General features: G+C 47.4%; 2 protein-coding genes across 4 annotated transcripts in view; both read right to left on the bottom strand.

Moving 5' to 3' along the window:
* LOC141047222 (uncharacterized) overlaps positions 1-20,915 on the bottom strand; it is a 371,014-nt gene that overhangs the window by 228,907 nt on the left and 121,192 nt on the right. The gene's annotated exons all lie outside the window — the stretch shown is intronic.
* LOC141047253 (uncharacterized) overlaps positions 1,673-20,915 on the bottom strand; it is a 32,735-nt gene continuing 13,492 nt past the window's right edge. The window contains exon 8 of the mRNA XM_073542255.1: positions 1,673-3,247. Within this exon, the coding sequence (XP_073398356.1) occupies positions 2,226-3,247 (1,022 nt within the window). The 3' untranslated portion in view covers positions 1,673-2,225. The remainder of the gene's footprint in view (positions 3,248-20,915) is intronic.

Genomic DNA, 20,915 nt, shown 5'->3' on the forward strand with positions numbered 1-20,915 from the left:
TGCTTTAGTCCAGGACATGGAGGAGATCCCTCATGACAACATCCGCCGACTCATTGGGAGCATGCCCAGGTGTCGTAGGGAGGTCAAACAGGCACGTGAAGGCCAAACACACTACAGAGCATCATTTCCTTGTCTTGAGGCATTTCCCCTGATGTTGGATCACCCTGTAATTTGATTTTCCGCTTTGATTTTGAGTATCCTTCCAAATCCAGATCTCCATGGGATATTCATTTTGATTTACATTGATCATTTTTATGTTTTCTTGTTCTCAATGCATTCCACTATGTAATGAATAAAGATTTGCAACTGCGATATTTCATTCAGTGATATCTACGATGTGGTATCTTAGTGTTCCCTTTGAGCAGTGTATATTTGGCAATGGACTGCAAAGCACTAAGTCCTGCCTAGAGACAGTATTTGGCCACTCTCCCTGCTCTTGCAACTGTCCCTCCCTAGGCTAAATGCAGTATGTATCTGATACAAACACAGAACAAGACTAGCCCTTACAAGGACTGTTAACATGATGGTTCAGCTTCAGCAGCAGTATCAACAGAACTTTCATGTGTTATACTGTGAACACACAGGTCTGTACAACCACTCTTTCTCCAATAAGAACTGTCCCTGAGCTATGCACTGGCGTCAGTGTACAGTGTGGGGATTCGAACTTCAAATCCGAGCAACGGCTAATGCTCACCGAGTACTTCCAAGCACCCAGATACTCAAGTGATATCCGAGTATCACAGAGCACGTTCACTCATCCATAGATCCATAGTAATTACCCTTTCTCATTTAATTATACAACTGTTATGTTTTTGTACAATTTGTAATATGTAGTGTCTCCCAGTCTGAGTTTTTTTTTTTTTAAATTCGTTTATTAAACCACAAGCAGTTATATAATACACACATTTAGTATATGATGTTCAGCTTGATACAAAATATACATATGCTCAGATAACATGAAAATGTGAAGCATAATGTGTACATCAGTTGTATATAAAAAAAAGCAAAACATAATACCAATTGAGTCACAATAGCGTTGTGTTATTATGTCAATAAAACCTGCCTAGCTTCTAAACCATATCTACGTCTACAAAAAAACAAACTATTCCGCAGCCTACTTCCACATAATGAGCTGTTTACTGTACAAGATCTCCGCTCTGCAAAGTGAGGTGAGAGGAGTTTCACCTCTCCCAAATCTTTTTGAATTTACCCGGGCACCCTCTATTTTGATACAGCGTACGTTCATATGGGATAATCGAATTTACCAAAGTAATCCAGGACCCAAGAGAAGGAGGTGAATTCCCCATCCACCGTAATGCTAGTACCTTCCGTGCCATAAACAGTGTCTCCCGTAGAAAAATCCCAACATAATGACCCCATGCCTCCTCATCCCACACTCCAAATAGACAGATCAGCGACTCAAGGGGAACAGGGGTTTGTACCAAAGATGTCAATATTGATGTCACCTCCCCCCAGTATTGCACAACAACAGGACAGCACCAGTCTGAGTTATTTTTGATGGTCAACAAAATACAATTTTCCAGTAATTTAATTTTCACACTCTAGGTTTGATAATGATTTTTCTCTGTGTGGGATTTTTGATGTTGGACAACCCCTTCTCACTGGAAAGGACAAGATTTATCCAGCTTCTATTCCACAATTCCAAGACATGTTTAAAACGATGAATTCTTTATTTTGTCAAAGTTAAAATATAGTCATATCAAAAAATATTTTTTATTTCTTGGTTAAACCATGTAGGAAAAATGTATTTAAGGATAATACCAAACGCGTTTCGAAAGCACGTGCGTTCTTAAACTTGGTTCACTGTCTCCACTTTTGGACATATCAAACAATAAGAGTAAGTCAGAAAGCAGCCACAGCCTTGGCTTCCTGTTGATGTTCAATGCATCCGAAGGTAGGAACAGTGAAGCCAGCGCTGATTTGGCACTGGACTCGTGTTATGTGACAACCTCACATGAGCCCCGAGAACGTGAGTGCCAAGACCACTTGAACAGCGATGGCATGGAAAACGAGTACGAGTGATTTTATTTGAAATAGGACAAACATGATGAATTACAAGGTGTTGTCCTAGTAATGGACAACCTTTTTTAAGAAATACAATTTTTGGTTAAAACATTTCCAATATTCTGAACATGAAAAAGGCTCCCCCCTTTGTGACATCTCTGATGTTAAAGAGTTGATTTTAGTGTAAAACATTTCCTACATTATGAACATAAAAAAGGCTTCTCCCTTGTGTGGGTTCTCAGGTGCTTAACCAAATCTGATTTCTGTGTAAAACATTTTCCACATTCTGAACATGAAAAAGGCTTCTCCCTTGTGTGAGTTCTTTGGTGTTGAACAAGATTACATTTCTGGTTAAAACATTTCCCACATTCTGAACACGAAAAAGGCTTCTCCCCTGTGTGGGTTCTCTGGTGGCAATCAAGATGCGCTTTCCGGTTAAAACATTTCCTACATTCTGAACATGAAAAAGGCTTCTCCCCTGTGTGGATTCTCTGGTGCTTAACCAAACCTGATTTCTGTGTAAAACATTTCCCACATTCTGAACAGGAAAAAGGCTTCTCCCCTGTGTGGATTCTCTGGTGCTTATCAAAATCTGATTTATTGTTAAAACATTTCCCACATTCTGAACATGAAAAAGGCTTCTCCCCTGTGTGAGTTTTCTGGTGCTTAACCAAATCTGATTTCTGTGTAAAACATTTCTCACATTCTGAACATGAAAAAAGTTTCTCTCCTGTGTGGGTTCTTTGGTGTACAACAAGATGCCATTTCTGGTTAAAACATTTCTCACATTTTGAACAGGAAAAAGGCTTCTCCCCTGTGTGGGTTCTTTGGTGTCTAACAAGATGTGACTTGTGTTTAAAACATTTCCCACACTTGGAACAAGAAAATTTTTTATCCACTGTGTGAATTTTTGGATGTTTAAGAAAAGACTTTTCGATGGGAAAACGGTTTCTATATTCTGAACATGAAAATGGCTTCTTTGATTGAGGAGCATTTCCATTTTTAATGCTTATTTTGTGATTCTGATTTTCCTTAGTTGTCGTTAATGAATCAGAAGACAGGACCTGTTTCAAAGGATCATTTGACAGATCTTTGCTGTGAAGGGATGATGGTATATCTGGAGGAATAGCATTCACTTTAACTGTATCAGGTGGGATCTCAAAATCATCTGATTTAAAAATTGAAGATGCCAGCTGTCCCTCTGATCTCCTGGTACAGTCATCTGCCAAGATATAAACAAATTATTATTTTTGAATAAAATGTCTTTGAATGTCATTTTACATTTCTTCTTAAACTGTTTGTAAAAATTGTATGTTATGTAAAAATATTGAATTCTTCACCAAGATAATGACAGTTCACAGTCTAATAGAGAATCTCATAGGATGAACCAGTGGAGCATAGTGTTCAATTGTTTGTTCATTCTGCCTCCTAAATATAGAATAAAAAGCCACAAAAAAACGTTATGCAGACAAACAAAATACCAATAAAAACTTCTATTCTTCTCACAAAAAACATCAATAACCACTCTCCCAAAGTGAAATCTCACCGTCACTTCTGAGCCTTGTCGTGTGCCCAAACCACATATAGCATCCATGTATTTAGTATTACTATAGTGAGAAGAACCCACTTAATTTACAGTGTGTTTCTCCTGGAGCACAATCTGAGCACTATGCGTTGGGTAATAAAAAGGCATATTTGCAATTTTTTTTCTCCCACATTAATAATATGAGGGTTATAACATGGGTAGCAGCAGTGGATAAACCATATGTCATGGGTGAAGGCGGCTACATGGATGGAACAATGGTCAGACAAAATGGGGGAGCTAATCAAGCACCTGATCCTGAGCCAACAGCAGCAGCAGGCACAGCAGGAGACAATCTCCTAATACATCAGCTTCAACAGCAACAAAAGTCTCTAAGCCACAGAGAAATGTGAATAGCGGCACCAGTGTTAAAACATGTGATCCTTTGTCCGAAGGAGTTGAGCCGGATTATAGAGCCTTTATCAGCACAAATGTCCAATTTGGAGGTGCTTAGCATATATCAACATGTAGATATGAATGATACAGAAAAAAAGTATGCGACACTCACCATGGAAGCTTGAATGAAAAGTCCTTTATTTCATGACCATCAACTTTGATGATAAGCTGCAACGGGGGGAAGAGGCGTGCTGGGAGAGGACGACGGCCGTTTCACGTTCCAACTTACAACGCTTCAACGTGTCAAGCTGCTATGGTGAGTGCCGCATATTTTTTTTCTGTATCATTCATATCAACAGCAACAAAGGCAGATAAGCTGCTATGGTGAGTGCCGCATATTTTTTTTCTGTATCATTCATATCAACAGCAACAAAGGCAGATAGAACTCCTGTTGGGGGATGTCCACAGCAGAGAAACCGCCCCTCCACCACATCAAGTAGATGACTCGTGTATCTGGAAAGCAGTAAGACGAGCCATGCAGAAGATGACCCCAAGGAATGATATAGAGGCGTTTTTGACTGTTTTTGAATGGGTTGCAGAGGGGGACAGCCTGCCCACGGAGCAGTGGGCAGAGGTGCTGGCCCCCTGACAGGTGAACCTCAGAAAGCTTATTTTAACTTAGCTTTACAGGATGTCGGGAATATGCCAAGTTAAAAACCGAGATATTGGCACACTCAGGGGTCACTATGTCTGTCAGAGCCCCAAGGGTTAATCATTAGGCATACTGTGCTGACAAACCTCCCCGCTCTCAGAAGTTTAACTTGTTGCATTTGGTCCAGAAATGGTTGCAGCCAGAGTCCCCACTTCAGCCCAGACTGATTTATTCACTCCCTCCCCAGGTCGGTGCAGACCTGCGTTGCCCAGTAAGATGTCCGTAATGCTGATGGCCGGGTGGGCTTCATAGAAATTTACTAGATGGTCGAGAAATCCCTAAGGAAGCCAGGTGGGGGTTGGACATCCCCATACTGGGGTACTCAGCGTGAGCCTGAGTCCAAAAAGAGGAGAAGGTCCGAGATTCCAAGGAGACGCTGAGAAGTTACCTAAGGCTGCTGGTAAAGACCTGATCTGCTGGAGATGACACGGGCCTGGAAACATAGCCGCCTGTTGTCCTATGTCCTCTGAGAAGATAGACTGCATTCTGGGGAGGCGCTCTTCATACTATGCTTATCCCACCTGCAGTGTGGCCCGGCCCAGAGAGGGGCCGCAGTCATGTCTTGTGACCATAAAAGGAGTACTGGTGTCACATCTCTTGGACTCAGGGAGTTTGGTGACCCTGATAAGGGCCACGCTTCTCCACCAGTTGATCCCAGATAAACATGTGGGCATCCACTATATCCAAGGGGACACCAAGGACAACCCTATTGCCAGAGTGCTGATAAAAACTAGCCGGTATACGGAGTCCCATGAAGTCAAGGTAGTCATAGACCTGCTACACCCTGTGATCGGGGGTAACTTCAGCCTGTTCTGGAACTTGTGGGGAAAGGCAGGGCTGCCAAGTGACTCAGACAGGAGCCAGCTCAACCCTGATCACATCGCAGTAAGAGATTTACGAGTTCCCCTTGTGTGTCTTGGCTGGTGACGAGGATGAGATTCCTGAACCGGGGGTTTCTGGTGAGAATTTTGGGACTGCCCAAATGCAGGATTTGACTTTAAGACATGCAATTGACAATGTTACTGTGATAAATGGGGTTGTCCAAGAGCCAGGGACAACACCAGGTCGTATTTCTCAGTCAATGAGGAGTTGCTATATCCGGTCACTAAACAGCAAGGGGAATTATTAGATCCCAGGACCCTATAGACGAAGGGTACTAGATCTGGCCCATGCTCATGTCTTGTGGGGACATCTAGGCATAGATGAAACCCAATAGTGAGTCCTTCAGAGGTTCTACTAGCCTGGGTGTCACAGGGACATTGTTAATTTCTGCCAGTACTGCCCTATCAGTTAACTGCCCCCATATCCCACTTCCGCAGTCCCCTTGTCTCATTACCCATAATTTTAGTCCCATATGACTGGATTGCCGAGGACCTGGTAGGGTCCTTAGTTAAGTCCGCCAGGGGTCATCAATATATCCTGGTGGCAATGGACTATACTACGCGGTACCCGGAGGCAGTACCAGTGAGAAACTCTTCTGCCCGGAGTATAGGAGTATAGCACAAGAGCTAGTCCATATTTTCTCCCGGACGGGCATGCCAAAGGAGATCCTGATAGATCAAGTGACACCGGTCATGTCCAAGGTATTGAGGGAGTTGTGCAAGGCCCTCCAGATAACCCAACTTAGAACATCAGTGTATCATCTGTAACAAAATGCAGGTGTTGGGTATGCCACCACGGAACAGATGGACCAACAGTTAAAGGGGGGTTTATTTACAGGGATTAACACTGGCAATATAACAGTGCAAGTATTAGTAATGTGAAACAAGTTCTCAAGACAGGCAAACAGTATAAACAGAAATAAACGGTATTTCCTGAAATGAACTTAACAGTCTGAAGGGGACTTGCTTGCAGGGTCGAACTTCTCCCACGTAGGTGCCAAACAACAGCGGCACTTGTCGTCTATAGTCTCTGTGGTCTTTCACAATCCCCAGCCGGGGTCTCAGGGGTTACGAGGCAAACGGGGTCCCCTCTGCTCTGAGTCCTTCGCGCCAACATAGAATCATAGAATCGTAGAGTTGGAAGGGACCTCTTGGGCCATCTGGTCCAACCCCCTGCTCAAAGCAGGATTCGCTAAATCATCCCAGTCAGATATCTGTCCAGCCTCTGTTTGAAGACTTCCATTGGAGGAGAACTCACCACTTCTCGTGGCAGCCTGTTCCACTCATTGATCACTCTGTCAAACAGTTTTTTCTAATATCAAATCTGTGTCTCCTCCCATTCAGTTTCATCCCATTGCTTCTAGTCTTTCCTTGTGCAAATGAGAATAAAGATGATCCTTCTACAATGTGACAACCCTTTAGATATTTGTAGACAGCTATTAAGTCTCCTCTCAGTCTTCTCTTTTGCAAACTAAACATTCCCAAATCCTGCAACCTTTCCTCATAAGACAGGGTTTGCAGACCGGTCACCATTCTGGTCGCTCTTTTCTGAACTTGCTCCAGTTTGTTGATGTCTTTTTTAAAATGTGGTGCCCAAAACTGGACACAATATTCCAGATGAGGTCTGACCAAAGAGGAGTAGAGGGCAATAATGACTTCACGTGATCTAGACTGTATGCTTCTGTTAAGACATCCTAGAATTGCATTTGCCTTTTTTGCTGCTGCATCACACTGTTGACTCATTCAGTCTGTGATCTATTATTATACCCAAGTCTTTTTCACATGTGCTGTTGCTTAGCCCTATTCCTCCCATTCTGTATATGCTTTTTCATTTTTATTGCCCAGATGTAGTACTTTGCATTTTTCCCTGTTGAAAACCATTCTGTTAGTTGCTGCCCACTGCTCCAGTTTATTTATATCTTTTTGAATCCTCTCTCTCTCTTCTCTAGTATTAGCTATCCCTCCTAGCTTTGTTTCATCAGCAAATTTAATCAGTTTACCCTACCCTACACTACACTACAGTCTCTCCTGGGGAAGCGAAGCTCCGTCTACAATTGTGTCCCTCCACCGGAATCAGGGGCTCTGCACTAACACCGCGGGTACCGGGGCTTCACGTAGGGGTCACTGTCTCTGCATGGGCCACAGTCTCTGCACAGGGGTCAGGATGCACCTCTCCTGTCACTGCAGACTCCGGTTCCACGTACTCACAAGATGCAGTCTTACTGTGCAGTCTTCTCTTTCCTCTCCCTGAGTGCAGCTGCATCCTGCCCTGACCGCTGCCCAAGCTGCCCTGAGGACTGCGTGCGTGCTTTTTCCGCTCTCTGCCTGGCTTCCTTCCTGTACTAGTCTCCTTGTGTTTACCCCGGGAAACCTGCTGTGCAGCTCAATGGTTCCGGGCACGGAGCTGAGGAGGTAACCTCCCCGACTCTTCCTGTGTTTCACCCCCTTAAATTCCCCCTCTCTTTTAGCTCACCATTCAACGGGCAAGAGTTTCTGGTGTTCCTGTTGGCAATCTTCCGGTCCTTGCACAATCTGTTGCCAGATGAACTAGTCCTGGTTGTAGCAGATGGGGGGTACACCAGCCGTTGAACGTTCAGAGCATCTCAAATCAGCAGGGGCTGTAGTGTCAATCATTGAAGGAGTGGGAGTCGAGGCCCCCTCTGATACGTCAATAGTTTCGGCACCAGCCCTGTTTCCAGGTTCCCTGGGAGAGATTGAGAGTCTTCCTCATCAGCATTGACCACTGGCTCAGCTGGTGGGAGCACTGGAGCCAATATTACTGATTCAGGATCTCGAGACAAACATGGATGCAACATATTCCTATGCAGTTTGCGGTTGGGAGTCTCTTCCCCCATTTCAGGCTGAATCTCATAGACGGGGCTCTTGCTACCAAGCCGCCGCTTCACCCTGTACGGCCTTTTCTCCCACCGGTACTCCAATTTGTTGTGTGGGCGCTTCTCCCTCACTAAGACTCGGTCTCCAGGTCGTACAGCTGTCCCCTTTTGAGGAGTGACTTGGGAATGTTCCAATTCTTGTAGTCGGTTCTGCACTAGCCGTTGAATGGTCCGTAACCGACAACGGTGTTCTTGAACCCAGGAGTACACCCCCGTCCGCGGGTAGTCCTCCTCAGGCTCCAGCTCTGCCAGCCCTTTCCCGGGTCTGCCGAAAAACAGCGAGTAGGGTGTGAATCCGGTGGTGCTGTGTTTCCAATTGTTGTACGCCCACACCAATTCGGGGACGGACTCAGTCCATCGTGCTTTCTGGTCCTCTTCCAGTGTTCTCAGCATTTGAATCAGGGTGCGGTTTAATCTTTCACAAGCCCCTGTGGATGATAAGGGGTGGTCCGGGACTTATCTTGTACAGCTGGTGCAGCTCCTCAATCACCTTTCCGAGGAAGCAGGCTCCCTGATCAGAATGGATGCGTTTGGGACACCCGTACACCTGTATGAAGTGTTTGCAGATTGCATGTGCCGCAGACTCGGCAGTCTGGTCCTGTGTGGGCGTCACTACGGCAAATATAGTAAAGTGGTCTATCATCACTAAACAATGCTCATAGCCTTGGTGCGCTGGTCCAATTGTCAAGTAATCTATGGCCAGTAGGTCCATGGGGCCAGAAGATCTCACCATGTCTGTGGGAGCTCGCTGTTCCGGCGCATTGACCAGGTCACAATTCCGGCACTGTTGACATACTTTCTCCACAATGTTTCTTAGGTGGGGGTGATAAAATAAGCGTTGCAACCACTGGAATGTTTTTTCTGACCGAAAGTGTGCTCCTTTATCATGTGCTTCCTTAGCCACCTGATCTACCAAGGATGAGGAAATAACCGTCTGCCATATAAGACTGAGTTCAGTTTGCAAGAACCCCTTCCAGTACAGGATATGATCCCGCAACTGGAGCCTCTCCCATTGGCGTAACATCTTCAATACCTCAGGTGATTTGGACCCCCTCTTATGACGGTTGGGCATTTGTTCTGACACGACCCACTGTCTCAGCTGAGCTAACTCCTGATCCTCCTGCTGCATTCAGACCCACTCATAACGAGGCTGCTCCAACAAATTCACACAAGTCTCTTCTTTTTCAGTCTCCTGCGTAGCTGCCACCATCCTGGCAGTCTCTTCAAAACCGGGAACTTCCACATCCTCCCATTTTTCATCCTGGTTGGCCGTTGGTTTGCGATAGTTTATTCGAGAGAGGGCAACCGCATGAACATTTTCGGCTCCTCTTTTGTACGAGATTCTGTACCGGAACTTGGCCATTCGGGCTACCCAACGTTGTTCCAGGGCCCCTAACTTGGCGGTCACGAGATGAGCCAGTGGGTTGTTATCGGTGCGTACATGAACTTCTGAGCCAGCCAGATATTCCGCAAACTTCTCTGTCATAGCCCATACCAGAGCCAACAGCTCCAGCTTGAATGAACTGTAGTTTTCTGGATTCTTTTCGGAATCACGCAAGGATCGACTGGCATATGCTATGATGTGTTCTTTCCCGTCCTGCATCTGCGACAGTACTGCCCAAAGCACCTGTAGGCTTCCATCAGTGTGCAAGATGAACGGATGTGTGAAGTCTGCATAGGCCAGCACAGGGGCCTCCGTCAATGCCTTCTTCAGAGCTAGGAATGCTTCTTCGTGACGCTTCCCCCACTGTATGTTCCTGTTTTTTGCACAGGAGGGCACGCCCCTCAACAACTCCAGAAGTGGATTTGCAAGGCGGGTAAAGTCTTTTACAAAGCATCTGAAGTATCCAGTGAGTCACAGGAACGCATGCACATCTTTCACGGTTTTTGGAGTCAGCCACTCTTGTACCGCAGCGATCTTCTCCTGGGAAGGCCTCACCCCCTCAGCGGAGACAACGTGTCCCAAGTATTCAATCTCAGTCCGGAAGAGGTTACACTTCTGGGGTTTTACCTTCAGACCACTTCTGTAGTTGACTCAGAACTTGCTCCAGTCTCTGTAGATGTTCCTCAAAGGTGGGGGCAAAGACGATGATATCGTCCAAGTAAATCAAAGTGGCCTCAAAGTTCAGGTCTCCCAGACATCTCTCCATGAGTCGCTGAAACGTTCCTGAAGCATTCGCTAGGCCGAAAGGCATCAGTCCGAACTTGTACAGTCCCATCAGAAGGATGAAAGCCATCTTGGCTCGATCTTGCTCAGACATCGGCACCTGCCAATAACCGTGGGCGAAGTCTAATGTGGAGAAGAACCTGGCATTTTCCAGTGCCAGTAGGGACTCTTCTATTCTGTGCAGTGGGTACGAGTCCCGCACGGTGCAAGCATGCAAGCATTGAGCCGGCAATAGTCCACACAGAACCGCAAGGACACATCCATCTTCCTCATCAAGACTATGGGAGCAGCCCACAGGCTCTGACTTTCAAGAATAACTCCCTTCAACATGTGTGACAGCATTCCCTTCACCTCCTGGTACATCTGTGGAGGTATCTGATGGTAACGTTCCCGGATCGGTGCCGCATGTCCAGTGGGTATCTCGTGGGTTATGGCCACATGGTGCGTCCGAAGTCATCTTCGTCTTTGGCGAACACCTCCTGATATTTCCCCAGCAAGGCTTCCACCTGGGGGACCTGCTGTGGGTTAAGTTCTGAGAGTTCCGCCCGCATATGTCCCAATATTTGGCACCCTTCTTGCAGTAATCTGGGGATCGGGCTGCCTCCACTTTGATGGTCACCCACCATGGGTCTTCTGGCCTTGCAGTCAACTGCACTGTCTCGGATGGAACCAGCTCATCCGGGAGGCCCAGGACTTGGGCGACTTTGCTCCTAGGGGGTAAAATGGCACCCGTCTCCCCTACATTTATGCAGAGCATAAGGACAGTTCCGTCCTGCATGGTGGCCAGGGACCGCACAACCAATATTCCTGACGACAGCTGGTCGGCTCTGCTAGGCTCAATTTGAACCTCCACCCCTTCGAGCGAGATACCAGTTCATATAGGCAGGGGAAGTACCATCTGTCCAGGGGGCAACACTCAATTGACAGAGGCAGGTGCGATGACTTTGCCAAGTTCCTTTCCGTCACCACATATCTCCGGGATCTGGGCCGTCTGTATCAATTGCTGAAAGACTCTTCTCTGGGGGGGTTCGGTCGCTCCATTGTTGTAGAAACTGTTTCGGGGACTCGTTGAAAATAAGGCTTTCGAGGTCTTTTAACACATTCATGCCCAGGGTCACGGTATGGTCCTTAGCCGCCTCTCCATCTGCCAGTATTACTCCTTTTCTTCTGACATCTTTACCACACACCTCGATGTTCATTCATACCACCCCTGCGACCGGAATGGGCAAGTGATTGGCTGCCATAAGTTTGATCACTAGCCCCCACTAGGGCCGTAGCGCCTCCGTGAAGTGACGGCGGAAATATCCCTCGATCATGGTGGTCACTTGTGAGCCGGTGTCTACCAGACACCACACTGCTCTTCCATTGATTGCTGCCCAGACTAGGGGGCATGTGGAAACAAGGCTGGTGGGACTTTTACTACTCCTCTGCTCTTCACGCTCCGGGCGGTGTCCCTTGTGCTCGGAGCCACCTAGTTTAATGGAGGGCGTGGGGATGGTCGGCTCCACCGGGGACTCCACCGGGCAATGTGGCCTGGTTCTCCACAGGTATAGCATGTACGAGAGCTTCTCCTCCGGGTAGCTTCAACTTCTCGGGGGACAGCTCCTCTGTCTCGCACCAAAGGACCAGGACCTTCTGCCTAAGTTCTCCTTGAGGCCGCCATTTCTTCATGGACCTGCCTTATCTTCATTCTCAGGTCCTCTACCCATCGAGGGATATTGTCTGCGATGGTGGTTGCCTCCCCGCTCCATCCCCACCGGCCCTGTCACGCCCTGTTCTTGCTTGCACGCGCACCTCACTGCCAACTTCAGAGAAAGTCATATCTGGCTTTACCTGCAGGCGCTCTCGCATGGCTTGCTTCATCATTCCGTCACGCAGTCCCGTCACCAGCTGATCCCTGAGCACCACATCAACTGACCCTACGCCTACAACGTCCTTCCGTCTAATAGCAGTATGGAGCTCTTGTAGGGCGTTCAAGAACTGGGTCACTGTCTCCCCCTCTCTTTGTACTGTTTCAAGTTGCATGCTGAGGTCCCCTACATCAGTGGGTTCTCCATGCGTCTCCTCAAGTACGCGCAGCACCTTGTCCAGGGTCTCTCTCTCCCGGGGAGACCTATGCAAGACAGAATCTCATGCCTCCCCCTCTAAGGCCATCAATGCAATCTCTGCCTCCAGGGCTGGTGCCAGGCGATGGATTCTCTCCATCCAACTCTACAACATCACATTGTTCCCAGTAAACCTCGGCAAATTATTCAACGTGGCTCCCAGGGAAATGCTACTCCTGGGGCCTTCCCTAACTGCTTGGTCCACCCCTTCCGCGCTACCGTGGGACATCCTGCCGACTAGACCAAATGTAACAAAATGCAGGTGTTGGGTATGCCACCATGGAACAGACAGATCAACAATTAAAGGGGGGTTTATTTACAGGAATTAACAATGGCAATATAACAGTGCGAGTATTAGTAATGTGAAACAAGTTCTCAGACAGGCAAACAGTATAAACAGTAATAAACGGTATTTCCTGAAATGAACTTAACAGTCTGAAGGGGACTTGCTTGCAGGGTCAAACTTCTCCCACATAGGCGCCGAACAACAGCGGCACTTGTCGTCTATAGTCTCTGAACTCTGTGACCTTTCACAATACCCAGCCGGGGTCTCAGGGGTTACTGCGGGAGTAAGAGGGGATACGAGGCAAACGGGGTCCCCTCTGCTCTGAGTCTTTCGCTCCAACACTACAGTCTCTCCTGGCAAAGCGAAGCTCTGTCTGCAATTGAGTCCCACCACAGGAATCAGGGCTCTGCACTAACACCCCCGGTACCGGGGCTTCGTGCGGGGATCACTGTCTCTGCCAGGGCCACAGTCTCTGCATGGGTCACAGTCTGCATGGGGGTCTGAAAGCACCTCTCCTGTCACTGCAGACTGCGGGTCCACGTACATACAAGGTGCTGTCTTACTGTGCAGTCCACCCGTATGGGTCCTTTGGATGGGAGTTCTCTTTCCTCTCCCGAGCGCAGCTGCGTCCTGCCCTGACCGCTGCTCAATCTGCTTTGAGGACTGCGTGCGCGCTTTTTCCGCTCTCTGCCTGGCTTACTTCCTGTACCAGTCTCCTTGTGTGTCACCTGGGGAACGTGCTGTGCAGCTCAATGATTCCGGGCACAGAGCAGAGGAGGCAACCGACTCTTCCTGTTTTTCACCCCCTTACACATCCACAGACAGGAAGCCTTGTAGAGAGGTTCAATAAGACCTTGAAGTCCATGTTGAAGAAGGTCGTGGAGAAGGATGGCAGAGATTGGCATTGCCTCCTGCCATACCTACTGTTCTCCATCAGAGAAGTCAAACAGGCCTCTACAGGGTTCTCAACATTCGAGCTGTTATAAGGATGACTTCTAGATGTTGCAAAGGAGATCTGGGAAGCAGAAGTTACACCCCACCAGAGCGTCATGTGGCCCAAATGCAGGACCGGATCGCAAGGGTGATGCAGCTTGTGAAAGAGAGCCTACTTCAAGCATAAGAAGCCCAGGAGAGGGTCTACAACCGAGCCGCAAGGCCGAGACAGATTAGCCCTGGAGACCGGGTGCAGGTATTGATCCCCACAGTGGAAAGCAATTTCCTGGCAAAGTGGCAAGGGCCATATTAGGTGGTCGAGAAGTTGAGTGACGTCAACTAAAAGGTCCACCCAATAAGGAGAAGAAAGCTGTACCAAATGTACCACATTAACCTGCTCAAACCGTGGTGAGAAAGGGATCTGGTAGAAGCAACGTGCCAAGGGGCCCATCCTGAAGCCAAGGTTAAGGATGTCACAGTGGCAGAGACACTGTCGCCGGCCCAGAAATAACAGTGCCGTGAGCTGCTTCAGCGGAACTGAGACCTGTTTTCTGAGTTATCAGGATGTACGCAGGTTGTGGAGCACAAAATCCTGACTGAACTGCATGTGAGGGTGAAACAAAGGCCGTATTGGATTCCTGCAGCTCACCGCGAGGTGATCTCCAAAGAGGTGAAGAGAATGTTTAGCTTGGGATTCATCGAGGAGTTAAAGAGTGGCTGGTCCAGCACATTTGTCCTTGTGCCGAAGCCGGCCGGAGAGTGGCACTTCTGTAATGATTACAGGAAGCTAAATGAGGTATTCAAGTTCGATGCATATCCGATGCCCCGAGTCGTTGAGCTTATTGGGAGGCTAGGGTCAACCAGATACATCACAACCTTGGACCTAACGAAAAAGTACTGGCAAATTCTCCTGTCTCCAAGTTTCAAGGAGAAGATGGCCTTTTCTACACCCGATGGGTGCAATCAGTATACCTGGATGCCGTTCAATCTATAAAGAGCCCTAGTTACCTTCCAGAGGACTGTGGACTGGATACTATTCCCTCACAAGAAGTACACCACCGCTTACTTTGACGACATTGTAATCTTCAGCATGGATTGGGAAAGTCACCTGCAGAAGGTCCAGGCAGTACTGGATGCACTGAGAAAGGCAGGGTTTACTATAAACCCAAAGAAGTGCGCTCTCAGGAAAGAAGAGGCAAAGTACTTGGGCTACATCGTTGGAGGAGGCGAGATAAAGCCACAAATAGACAAAGTCGAGGCAATCCAAAAGTGGCCGCAGGCGATTTCCAAGAAACAGGTTAGGGCGTTTCTGGGAATTGTGGGATATTATCAGCAATTTATCCCGATTTTTGCCATGATAGCAGAACCCCTGATGTATCTGCTCAAGGGCACAAGGAGGTTAATGGTCAGGTGGTCCTCTGAAGCAGAGATGGTATTCAAGGAGTTTAAGCTCACCCTGTGCAGACAGCCGGTCTTGGTCGCACCGGACTTCACTAAAATGTTTGTGGTCCAGACGGATGCCTCTGACATTGGGATGGGAGCCGTGTTGTCCCAGGAAATAGATAGGTATAGGACTGGATGTTCGTCCCTAAGTAGGAAGCGCTCCTCCTGTGAGCCATCATTGAAAAAGAGTGCTTGGCCATAAAGGTACTACCTGCTGGGCCATAAGTTCAGGCTAGTATCAGATCATGTGCGCCTGAGATGGATGAAGGAAGGGAAGGGGAAGAATGCCAGCACTCCAGGATTTTAATTTTCATGTTTTGCACATGCCAGCGAAGTTGCATGGAAATGCAGATGCCCTGTTGGAAGTCCCCTGCTTCGCCAGTGAAGGTAAAGTAATGGAAGGGAGATATGTGTCACTGCACTTAATGGCGGCAGTGATGTAAAACCAGAGTATTTTCTTCCAGCACACTACATGTTGTGAGGGTTAAGTTGGTTAAGTTAAAGTTTCATACATGGGCTGGTTTTATGTGGGCATCTATAGAGTGGGTAGGGAGATGCTCACTTTATCTCCATCTGCACCGCCATGTACTGACAGGAACTGTATGATGTCAAAATCATGTGGCCAGTCACATGATGGACAGGAATCACATGGTCTAGGGTTTAAGTGGCGGGCTTTGCAAAAGAGCAGTGTGCAGTGTACCTGCAGAGGAAACACTCCAGGAAAGTGTTTGTGCCCGTGTGACATGTTATGGACCTGTACTGTAGACACTATACCCGTGAGCGGGCTGAACCCTCTGGAAAAGGACTGCGTTTTCTTCCTTTTTTATTTTGTTTTTCAGTCTTGCCCAGACCGTTGCGGTTATTTTTCCCTGCTTAGTTTATGCTGCATCAATAAACCAAGCACGTTCTTAAAGGGAATCTGTCACCCCTTTTTTGAGATATCATATAATGATATCATTCAATTGTGTGTCACATAAGGATTCTCTTAGTACTTTTGCTTCCCCCTGACCCCGCACCTTTCATACATAAATACCTTTTTTATATCGGTTCAGATGTATGTAAACTGCCACGGTCTGGTCCGATGGGTGGGGCTTATTCAACTGCTCCCCCCCTCCCTGTCTTGCTCTACACAAGAAGAAATGCGTAGAGCAAGACAGGGAAGGGGAGAACAGTTGAATAAGCCCCGCCCAGCGAACCAGACAGCGGCAGTTTACATACATCTGAACCGATATAAAAAGGTATTTATGCATGAAAGGTGCGGGGTCAGGGGGAAGCAAAAGTACTAAGAGAATCCTTATGTGACACACAATTGAATGATATCATTATATGATATCTCAGAAAAGGGGTGACAGATTCCCTTTAAAGAGACAGTGTTCTGTTTATATATTTGTGTCCAGCCGAATGAGACGCACTACCACATAGGGTATTGTCGGATTCAAGAAAAATTGAAAAATAATTTGTGAGGTCCATCTGTTTGCTATTCCCCTTTGGAAAAGTGAAAAATTGGGGCTTAAAGAATTCCAAAATTATCACCACACGTGAAACACGTCAGATATGAAAAATGAGCCCTGACTAGAAGCACAAAACTGGCTGCGGGAAGTGATTACCAAAGTATTTTGGGTACTAAGTACTGTAATCAAAAACTGTGACTATAGACAATAACACATCTACTGAAATGATCAAACTCAACAGTCTTCATCAGTAAAAAATGATTAACTAGTGGTGAAACCTCTCTGGGGTAATTACAGTATGTGGCTCGGTGGCTCTTGGCAATATCAACTACTGTAAGGGCCAATATTTGATGAGTTTCAAGAAGAAATATTAGAAGTCAGAGATAAGAGTAGAGAAAGTATTAGTGCTCCCCAATTCAGGAGAAATTGTGCAGTAAGCTGAATTCCTTTTGATCAAAAACAGATTTGTAATTTATGACGTAGAGTGAATCCATGAAATCAAGGCTTGAGCCATGCCAACACATCTCCTTCAGGTGTGACTAAATGTATATTACAGGCATCAGCCACACACAGCTTAGCGATAGAGGTGCTTCTCACAAAATTATAAAATCATCAAAAAGTTAATTTATTTCAGTTCAATACAAAAAATGGTAATTAGACCTACCGGTAATTGGGTTTCCAGGAATCCATCCTGACAGCACACTGGAGGACGTCCTTCTCATCCGTAGTGGGACAGGAAACCACGAGAGTTTAAAAGGATCCTCCCCTTACCATCCCTCAGTGATTTCACAAAGTAACACATCTGGATCGATGCAAACATAGATTTTATTTAAACCAACATTCTTCATACACATGTTACATCACAGTTGTATGGAAAGTGTCATAGGGAGGGATCTAACAGTGCTGTCAGGATGGATTCCTGGAAACACAATTACCGGTAGGTCTAATTACCGTTTTCCAGGTCACCACCTGAGAGCACACTGGATTAGTACCAAAGTATATTGGTCCTAGGGTGGGACAACTGCATGGAGTACCTTTCTCCCAAATGCTAGCTGTGTGGATGCTACGTCTAGTTTATAGTGCTTGGAGAAAGTACTAAGACTGGCCCAAGACGCTGCTCTGCAGATCTGCTCTGCCGAGGCTCCCCCCTTTTCTGCCCATGATGCGGCCAAGGCCCTAGTTGAGTGGGCTCTCAGGCTCCCCGGGGGAATCTGACCCTGTGCTCTATAGGCTATGCTAATAGTGAATCTAATCCACCTTGCTATTGTTAATTTTGATGCCTTCTTCCCCTTATTAGGGCCTCTATATTGGATAAAGAGATTGCTGTCCTGCCTCCAGGGTCTAGATACCTGAGTACAGTTTCCCTTACATCCAAGTTATGGTAGGCTTCTTCCCTGCTATTCTTGGGAGACTGGAAAAAGGAAGGGAGTACTACTTCCTGATTCATGTTTGCATTTGAGATAACTTTGGGTAGGAAGGCCGGGTTGAGTCTTAGGACTAAGTGGTAACTAAACACTTGTAAGTAGGGGTCTTAGACCTGCAGTTCTCCTAACCTCTTGGCTGAGGTAACTGCCACTAGAAAGGCTGTTTTGAGAGAGAGATTACCAATATTTATCTCTGCCCCTAGCTGGTATGGCTGTTTACATAGCACATTGAGGACTAGGTTAAGGTCCCCGGGCGGGATGCTCTTCCTTATTAAGGGTTTAAACCTTTGCACCGCTCTCGAGAACCGGGCTACCCACGGGTGTGATGATAGGGCTGTGTCATAGAACACGCTCAAGGCTGCTATCTGCACTCTCAGAGTGCTGGGTTTAAGGCCCTTTTTGAACCCTTCCTGCAAGAAGTCAAGTATCTTCGGGATGTTGGGTTGGTCAGTTCCGACTGTCGCCTCTCCACAAAAGCTGCAGAACTTTTTCCAGATCTTGTTATATATTGCTGCGGTCACGAGTTTCCTACTTGCTTGTAGGGTAGAAATGACTTTGTCCGATAGACTCCTTGCTCTTAGGACCTGCCGCTCAGGATCCAGGCTGACAACTGGAAAGCCTCCGGCCTTTGATGTAGGACGTCTTCTCTTCTTGGCAGGAGAATGGGTTCCTCGCCCGCTAATTTCCTGAGTAGGGGAAACCAACTTCTTCTTGGCCAATAGGGGACCTATAATGACCCTGGCTCTGTCCTCGCAGATAGCTGTGTGGATGCTACGTCTAGTTTATAGTGCTTGGAGAAAGTACCAAGACTGGCCCAAGACGCTGCTCTGCAGATCTGCTCTGCCGAGGCTCCCCCCTTTTCTGTCCATGATGCGGCCAAGGCCCTAGTTGAGTGGGCTCTCAGGCTCCCCGGGGGAATCTGACCCTGTGCTCTATAGGCTATGCTAATAGTGAATCTAATCCACCTTGCTATTGTTAATTTTGATGCCTTCTTCCCCTTATTAGGGCCTCTATATTGGATAAAGAGATTGCTGTCCTGCCTCCAGGGTCTAGATACCTGAGTACAGTTTCCCTTACATCCAAGTTATGGTAGGCTTCTTCCCTGCTATTCTTGGGAGACTGGAAAAAGGAAGGGAGTACTACTTCCTGATTCATGTTTGCGTTTGAGATAACTTTGGGTAGGAAGGCCGGGTTGAGTCTTAGGACTAAGTGGTAACTAAACACTTGTAAGTAGGGGTCTTAGACCTGCAGTTCTCCTAACCTCTTGGCTGAGGTAACTGCCACTAGAAAGGCTGTTTTGAGAGAGAGATTACCAATATTTATCTCTGCCCCTAGCTGGTATGGCTGTTTACATAGCGCATTGAGGACTAGGTTAAGGTCCCCGGGCGGGATGCTCTTCCTTATTAAGGGTTTAAACCTTTGCACCGCTCTCGAGAACCGGGCTACCCATGGGTGTGATGATAGGGCTGTGTCATAGAACACGCTCAAGGCTGCTATCTGCACTCTCAGAGTGCTGGGTTTAAGGCCCTTTTTGAACCCTTCCTGCAAGAAGTCAAGAATCTTCGGGATGTTGGGTTGGTCAGTTCCGACTGTCGCCTCTCCACAAAAGCTGCAGAACTTTTTCCAGATCTTGTTATATATTGCTGCGGTCACGAGTTTCCTACTTGCTTGTAGGGTAGAAATGACTTTGTCCGATGGACTCCTTGCTCTTAGGACCTGCCGCTCAGGATCCAGGCTGATAACTGGAAAGCCGTCGGCCTTTGATGTAGGACCGGGCCCTGATGGAAGACGTCTTCTCTTCTTGGCAGGAGAATGGGTTCCTCGCCCGCTAATTTCCTGAGTAGGGGAAACCAACTTCTTCTTGGCCAATAGGGGACCTCTAATGACCCTGGCTCTGTCCTCGCAGATTTTTCTGAGGACCCATGGAATGAGGGCTAGGGGTGGGAAGGCATACAACAGACCCCTGCTCCAGGACTGTGATAGAGCATCTGTCCCTGTCGGATTTCCCAGGGGGTTCAGGGAGTAGAAGGCCCTGACTTTTGCGTTCCCTTTGACTGCGAACAGGTCTATTCTTGGTTGTCCCCAATGGTCGCACAGGCTGCTGAACACTTCGTCGTTGAGCTCCCAGTCTGTTGCAGATATCCTTTTTCTGCTGAGGAAGTCTGCGATCTGGTTCCTGGAGCCTTCCAGATGCACGGCTGAGATTGAGAGGACCTCCTTCTCTACCCATCTGAAGATCTGATCTGCCAAGGCCTGAAGTGTCGGGTGTCTTGGTCCGCCCTGGTGGCAGAGAAAGGCTACTGTCGTGGTATTGTCTGACAGTATTTTGACATGTTTGTTCTTCACGTGAGGCCAGGCGATGAGCAGTACTTTCCAGACCGCATGTAATTCTCTGACGTTGGAGGACCTGTTGCTGTCCTCCAGACTCCATCGCCCCTGGTAGTACTTTCCTGCGGCGTGTCCGCCCCAGCCGAACAGACTTGCGTCCGTTGTCACTACAACTTCCGGGGACTGAACCCATGAGACACCGGTTTTTAGGTTTCTCGGAATGGTCCACCACCATAGCGATCTTCTGACTCGGGGGGTTAACAGTATTTTCTTGTCCAGTGAGCTCTGCCTTCTGTCCCAGGATGCAGGACTGTGCGTTGTAGGTCATGGGAGTGGAACTGACTCCAT

This window comes from Dendrobates tinctorius, unplaced genomic scaffold, assembly GCF_039654945.1.
Source record: "Dendrobates tinctorius isolate UK_male_01 unplaced genomic scaffold, ASM3965494v1 ptg000126l, whole genome shotgun sequence".
NCBI classification, from domain to species: domain Eukaryota; kingdom Metazoa; phylum Chordata; class Amphibia; order Anura; family Dendrobatidae; genus Dendrobates; species Dendrobates tinctorius.